Source organism: Galeopterus variegatus, unplaced genomic scaffold (assembly GCF_000696425.1).
Source record: "Galeopterus variegatus unplaced genomic scaffold, G_variegatus-3.0.2 Scaffold2126, whole genome shotgun sequence".
NCBI classification, from domain to species: domain Eukaryota; kingdom Metazoa; phylum Chordata; class Mammalia; order Dermoptera; family Cynocephalidae; genus Galeopterus; species Galeopterus variegatus.
In genome coordinates, this window is record NW_007728237.1 from 196,040 (window position 1) to 203,258 (window position 7,219).

Consider the following 7,219-nt stretch of genomic DNA (forward strand, 5'->3'; position numbering starts at 1 on the left):
CTGCCCGCGGGGGCGGCCGCGGCGCCGGGCAGCGAGGGCGGGATGCGGCCGCGCTGCACCGCTGCGGGGGGGAGGTGGACAGGAGGGTAAAGGAAGGGGACCGAGGGGCGTGGGGACACCAGAGGGGAAGAGGCAGCGAGACAGGAGATGGGAGGAAGGGAGGGGAAGAGAACCAAAGAGGGTTCCCCGATGGAGACAGGGGGGCAGGGAGGGACGGAGGATGAAAGGGAGGAGAGACAGAGACAAAAGTCATCAGAGGGTCACTGAGTCCCTCCCCTCCAAGGGCCCCAGGATCCCCATCCCCACCCAGCTCTGCCCTGTCTCCTCCAGCTTGAGCCATGTCCAGTCACCTCTTGGGCCCCCATCCCAGCTCCTGGGGGCGGGGGCATGTTCTCTGGATGGGAACAGAACAGCTGGATGAGGGCTCATTTAATTCATGCCTGTCTCCCTCTTGCTGGACTGTATGACCTCGGCTTAGAGACCATGGAAGCTCTATCTGTCAATCATGTCACCATCTGTCAATCACGGGGGTCCAGGAGCTGAGAATGGAGTCAAGGAAGTCTTGGGATTCCTGGCCAGCCCCGTCCCCAAAGCAAGCGATCAATACACACCCATCCCCAGCTCTGTCCTATGCAGATAGGATCATCTGTCTATCTTCTATCCTCTCCCTACCAGACCTGGGCTCCCCGGGCAGGTCTTGTCTGGCAGGGTCCCTGTGGAGGTGGAGTTGGGGGTCCCAGCATGCAGGTGGTCCTCAATAAACATTAGCTGCCATGAGTAACCCTGTCTATGAAGGGGATAAGACCCATTGCTGGCCTGAGCCCATGTCCCCAGTGACCAGGTGGGAAAGAAAAGGGAAACTGAGGCACAATGAGGAGGTCATCTGGCTGCATGCCTGCCTGGCTTGTGCCAGGGTGGGTGGAGTGGAGGGGCACACTGGGCTGGGTGCCAGGCAGAGATGAATTAATGTTTTTGTTTTAAAGATAGACCAGTAAGGGGATCTTAACCCTTGACTTGGTGTTATCAGCACCACGCTCTCCCAAATGAGCCACAGGCCGGCCCGAATTAATGAACTTTTTTTTTTTTTTTTTTAAAGATGACCGGTAAGGGGATCTCAACCCTTGGCTTGGTGTTGTCAGCACCACGCTCAGCCAGTGAGCAAACCGGCCATCCCTATATGGGATCCGAACCCGTGGCCTTGGTGTTATCAGCACCGCACTCTACCGAGTGAGCCACGGGCCGGCCCAGAATTAATGAACTTTAATGAGCCAGCACACCCTGTCTCATCACCTCTGTGAACTCCAGGTTAACCCCGGATGAAGAGAGGGAGGAGGGGGTGCAGGCAGGGGCCAGGGCTAGCAGAGACAGGTTGAGCAGCACAGGCCTGGGGTCGAGCCTGCTCCACATGATCTCTGAGTCTCAGGGTCAACTGTCAAATGGGTGTAGCTGAACAAGGCCCAAAAGCAGCCCCTGGCTCTCCCAGGAGGACCTTCTCCTCCTGTGCTCTCTGGGTGGTAAGCCCCACCCCCATTCCTCCCTCACCAAGCTGTGTTCCCACCGCAGGACCTTTGCACATGCTGTTCCCACTTCCTCAAACCCCTTCCCAGCTCTTCTTCCTCATCATTCAGCCCTGACTGTGGAGGTTCAAATCCCAACCACAATTCTATTGTTCTCTGATCCTGGCAAATGACCTTACTGATCTGTTCTCTGTGCCTCAGTTTCCTCATCCATAAAATGCAGATGATGACCAACCACTAAAGTAAATGAAAATCTCTGTAACTCCCTTAGAATAGTACCTGCCACATAGGAAGGGCTAAATGGATGGCAGTTGAAGCCAAGAATCATTTATTGAGTGCCTACTGTATACCAGGCCCTTATCTAGGTGCTGGGGACATATCAGTGAACAAGACAGGACAAAATCCCTGCCCCGAGGGAATGGACATCCTGGTGGCAGAGTAGGTAAACTGAACAATGAGGTAGATGATGTGAAATAAAAGTGAAGTGGGAAAAAAAAAAAAAAAAGAAAAAAAAAACAAAAAAACAAATCAATTCACCCACATACACACACACACACACACACACACACACACAAAAAAAAACCGGGGGGGGGGCGGGGAAGAAGATATAACAACTATACTTTCATGAAGTTACTACAACAAGCAAACGGAAAAGACATTCTTGGGGGGGAGGGGAGAGAGGGAGGAGGGAGGGAGGTGTCGGTGATGGGCCATAATAATCATATACAGTGTATATTGACAAAATAAAAATTTAAAAAAAAAAAAAAAAAGGGAAGGGGTGGGAGGGTAATCAGGACGGCTTCTCTGAGGACGTGATGTTTGAGCAAACCTTGAAGGAGGTGAGCAGGGAGCCATACGGATATCTGGAGGAAGAGGAGACAGCCTGTACAAAGGCCCTGAGGTAGGATTATGCGTTGGAATGTTAGTGATTATGAATATTTCCATCCCTGAGACTCTGGAGATCTGATGTATATCAGGATTTTAGGTCAAATGCACAAGTGGAGGCAAAATTTAGGTGGAGGGGAGGGACAAGAGAGTCACTCCCAAACTTAAAAGGACCAAAGGGAGTGATCAGACAGTTTTAAGAGAAAGACTCTGATCAGCCTTTCCCAGCTTCTACCACAGATGTCCAGTGAAAGCAACTTTAAAGCAGGAGAGAATCAGGTTAGATGCTGGGAAGAACCACCAGCCTGGCCCATCATGCAGTCCAGGCAAGGACGTGAAACCCAGCATGGGGGCTCTCATCCCACAGGGCAGATTCTGCTCCTAGAACCCCAGGGCTCCATATGGAAATCTCTGGGTTCCACTTGCATTTTGAAAGTGTTTGGCAGAGTTCCAGGCCCAGCTGGCCAGCATGTGTCCATCCACCCAAGTCTCCTGGGCAGAAACAGGAGGCTGGGCTTTCCTCTGGCTCCCACTGCCCTGGGTCAGGAGGAAGGGTAAGCTGCCCTTTGCCTTAATCTGGCCAAGTTCCTGCCTTGGGCAAACAGAGAACAGGGGGCGGAGGGCAGAAGGAAAGCAAATCAAACAGAAATATATATCCTTATTCAGAAAGCAGCAGCCAGGTGAGGGCACAAGGAGGTCACCAAGGTGTCAGGGCCAGGGAACAAGCCTCTGGGGCCATGGGGGATCAGGGGAGGGAGCTGCTGGGAAAGAGGGGGCTAGAGAAAGTCTTAAGATGGGCCCAGGTCAGGGCGTCCTATGGCCACAGATCATAATTGGATTCTTCCAGCCTAGGGCCAGACGGCGGCCAAAGGGATCAAGGGATCGGTGGTAATGAGGTTAGCAGGCGCCAGACCCCAGAGACAGAGAATGAAAGGTGAGGCTGTGTGTTTACCCCGCCTTAGCCCCGCAGCAGCTACTCACCCTCCTTCCGCATGCCCACCCGGAAGCACTTCTTGAGGCGACAATACTGGCACTGGTTCCGATGATGCTGGTCAATCTGGCAATCACGGTTGGACCTGGGGATACGCAGAGGCCAGGGCTCCCTATGACACCCACATCATCCTCCCTGACCCACCCTATGAGCCACCTTTAGAGGCTTCCCCTAAGAAACACCAGTGGGAGGTGGGGCAAAGGGCACGGACTGGGAAAGTAGGCCCAAGGGGGTGCAGGGACTCAGCCTGCAGTCCTACAAAGAGCAAAGGACAATCAAGGTGGACAAATAAACAAATAGGAGTCTATGGAAAAGTAGATGAGCACACCAGGGAGGGCACATTGGGAAAGGGTTTTGAAGGATGAATAGGAGTTCCCCAGGTGAATGGAGAGGCAATTCCGGGCAGAGGGTGCAGCACAAGAAAGAGGTTTGAAATGTGAAATATGGAGGCCTAAATGTTTCATTTTATTTGGTCACTGTCAGGCAGAGGGGAACATGGTAATGAGCTGGCCTTTGTGAAGTTAACTAAAGGACTGAGGGCCAGGCCAGGAGCCAGTCGTCTACAGGGTCACAGCACTGTGGGGCCTCAGCATTACTGCCTGCACAAGGCCAGCACCAATGAAGGAAGGAAGGAAGGAAGGAACTCCAGTTCTCTCCTGAAGGCCCCATACCCACATCCCCTCCTCTGGGAAGACCATCCAACCCCAGAGATATTTCCTCTCCTCAATCCTTGGGGATTACTGTTGTCTCTTCCAGGTGGCCCTGTCCCGAGAGGCAGTGAGCTCCCCATCCAGGGTCAGCCCCAAGCAGGAAGGTTCAGGCCCTTGTTCTTCAAATGTCCCCAGAACCTTCTCCCCTTGGCCCACGTCCCTGTTCTCCCATGGTCTCTCTCCACCATGGGCTGGGGGCTCTCCAAGATCTGGGCCAGACACCCCTGGGGTCCCAGCTGGGCACAAGAGGACACCCAGACACAGTCTCAGAACAAAACAAACACGGAAACACTTAAAGGAATAAACCAAACACATCCCAGCTACAGACACCCAATCCTGAACCTCAGGCAGAGACTTCCCCACTGAGCCTCAGTTTCCTCATCTGGAAATGGGATGCCAGACATCACCCTATATGGGATGCGCTGGGTCTAAGGTGCTCTAGGGGAGGACATAAAGACCCAGGTCTCAGCTGCGGAACCCAATGGCAGGATTAGGAAGGCTGAGGCTCTGGGGGTCCTCTCCAACTGCCCAGGTCCCACAGCACCAGCCGCTGAGACCCTAAGAAGAGGCCCCACTAGGGCAGAGGAAGCTCAGGCAGAACCAGAACAAAGCCCAGCGACAGGCAGTGGGAGGATCCAGGGCAGTCGGGTGGAAACAGCCAGGCCTGAGGCAGGCAGGCAGGCAGGCAGGCAGGCAGGCAGGCAGGCAGGCAGGGGCCCGGTTCAGGGCCCCCTGATCTCTGAATCTTCTGCCTCAACTTCCCCAGCTGTGGAATTAGGACAGATCTGTCCCCCCTGCCCAAGATAGTAAAACAGTAAGTTCTTCCTGTTATCCCACCTAAAGAGTACTAGCTTGCCCACCCCTGTGGCCCAATTCAGCCTCCTCCTTGGGCTTCCGGCCTCCACTCTAATTGGACCACAGCCCTCCCCTGCTCACACACCTGCCAAGGCTCCCCACTGACCTCAGAACAGTGTTTTAGGCCAACTTAGCTCTAACTTCTGCCATGCCTGAGTGGTCTCATCTTACAACACAGCTCCCCCAGTGTGCCACTAAGCGTTTGCCTGGGCCACACTCAGAAGTGCCCTTTGCCCTCTTCTGCCTGCCAAACCCCTCACGCTTCAAGGCCCTCCTCCAGGCAGCCCTCTCTGACCCCCAAGCAGAGCCCCGTGCTCCCTCCCTGGGACCCCAGACCTCACAGGCTTGGGGCACCTGTGTCTCACCGTCTCCTACAGAGTGGGGGCTGCCTCCCTCCTTGAGGGCTGGGATTGGGCCTGGGGTCTCTCTGGGGGACTGGCATTAAACCACCCAGGCTGGGCCCCAGGGGGATTCTGCTGAATCAATCTGAGGCTCAGAAAGGGACAGCAACTTCACTAGGTCACACAACACACATAGCATAGAGCTTCTGAAGACCTGCTAGCCCCAAACACCTCTGTCCCTTGGTGCTCCCTGACCCCAACCTCAGGGAGCCTCTAGGACCCCCAAACTACCTGAGCACCCTTCTCTGCTGCCATCCCCAAAGACAGGGCCAGAAACCAGGCAGTTATTTGAGCAGCAAGAATGAGGCCAAAGTCTGGTGGCCCAGTTAGCACAATTAGCAGGCCAGCTCTCCCACACATGGCCACCCCAGGCAAGCCCAGACCTAGGACCTGGGGCCAAACTCCAGCCTCAGGTGCCTGGGGCCCCACCCAATGGCCTTAGCCAACAAACCCTCCAACTGCAGCTCTCCCCAGGGATGCCGTAACCCTGACTCAGCCACCACCCTCCAGGCCCCACAGTTCCCCCTGCTAAGCCCCTGCTAACTGGAGCAGGGTCCCTCCATATGTGACCCGGGACAGGCACCAGGACATCAGGACATCTCTGGGCCTCAATTTTGTGCATCTGGAAAATGGGACTGTCTCCTCTGGCTCTGGCTCTGGCTCTGCTGAGACCATGCATGTTTGGGGGGGGGGGTGCAGAGTCGGGGCTTGTCAGTGAAGGGAAAGGGTGCTCTCCAAGGAGTGGTGGGAAAGGGGCCCTTGGGCAGGACAACCCCAACCCCAACTCCCAGGGGGCCTTCCCCCAACACCAACCAGGATCATTAGCAAGGCCACACCCTGCCCCAAGAGACTCCAACCTGGGACAGCCCAGGGCTCCTTCTTGGAAACGTTTCACTTCCATCTGGTCTCAGTGCAGCCCCAAAGTTTAAGGGATTTTCCAGGAGCCCCAGGTCTGCACCCACCCCTGGATGAGGGGAAGGGGGTGAGGTCAATTCCGGTGGCCCTACCGCCCCTCCAGTGGCGGCTTCCGGTGACCCAAGGCCCGGGGCGAGCCCAGGGGGATTCCTCCGTAATGGGCAGGCTCAGCTCCCCCCCAACCGCGGGGCCCCTCGTGAGAAGGAGGCAGCCCTGTGCCATGCCAGCCTCCCTCCCGCCACCGCCGCCGCCTCGGTAGCCAGAGCGACTTTGGAAGTGATATTTGACCCCAAGGGCGCGCCGTATCGATCCGCGCGGCCGCAGACAATGGCCCCTGGACGCTGCGAGCTGCACGGCCTAAGTTCCACGTCCGATTCCCGCGGAGTATCCCGCACGCCGCGATCCCCGAGAGAAGGGGTGCCCTCGGGTCAGAGCTGCACCCCGACAGCACCCCCAACCCCTCCCCTCACGGAGATGACCCCTGAGAGAAGGGAAGGAGGAGGAACAAGTATCTGGGGCGGAAGCCGCAAAGGATCACCTGATGGGGGGACGTGCATCGATGCAGCGCCAACTGCATACACACCCCAGGAATGGAATGCACGGAGGGGTGTGCTGTGCCCCTATCTCGGAAGGGGAGTGGAGGCCCAGGGAAGGTCAGCGCCAGGCCCAAGGTGACCGAGCAGGTCAGAGCCCGCCCCAGGCCGGGCCGGGGTGCAGAGCGGCGGTGCGCTGCTGGGGGGCTCACCGGCAGGTGTAGCTGAGGTTGCGGCGGATGCTCCGCTTGAAAAAGCTCTTGCAGCCCTCGCAGGTGAAGACGCCGTAGTGCTTGCCGCTCGACTTGTCCCCGCACACCACACAGTCCACCTGCAGCCCCGGTCGCTCCTCGTCGCCCGGCTCGGCGTCGCTGGCGGCGCCGGGGGGCGAGGCCGAGTCTTCCTCGGCCGA

At 56.8% G+C, this 7,219-nt stretch overlaps 1 protein-coding gene across 1 annotated transcript in view; it reads right to left on the reverse strand.

The window, feature by feature from the left end:
* The window catches only part of NR2F6 (nuclear receptor subfamily 2, group F, member 6), a gene marked incomplete at its 5' end in the record, with an annotated part of 10,624 nt that extends 3,405 nt beyond the window's left edge, over positions 1 to 7,219 (reverse strand). Inside the window, 3 exons of the mRNA XM_008580565.1 lie at positions 9 to 61; positions 3,384 to 3,478; positions 7,020 to 7,219. Coding sequence (XP_008578787.1) covers positions 9 to 61; positions 3,384 to 3,478; positions 7,020 to 7,219 — 348 coding nt within the window. The remainder of the gene's footprint in view (positions 1 to 8; positions 62 to 3,383; positions 3,479 to 7,019) is intronic.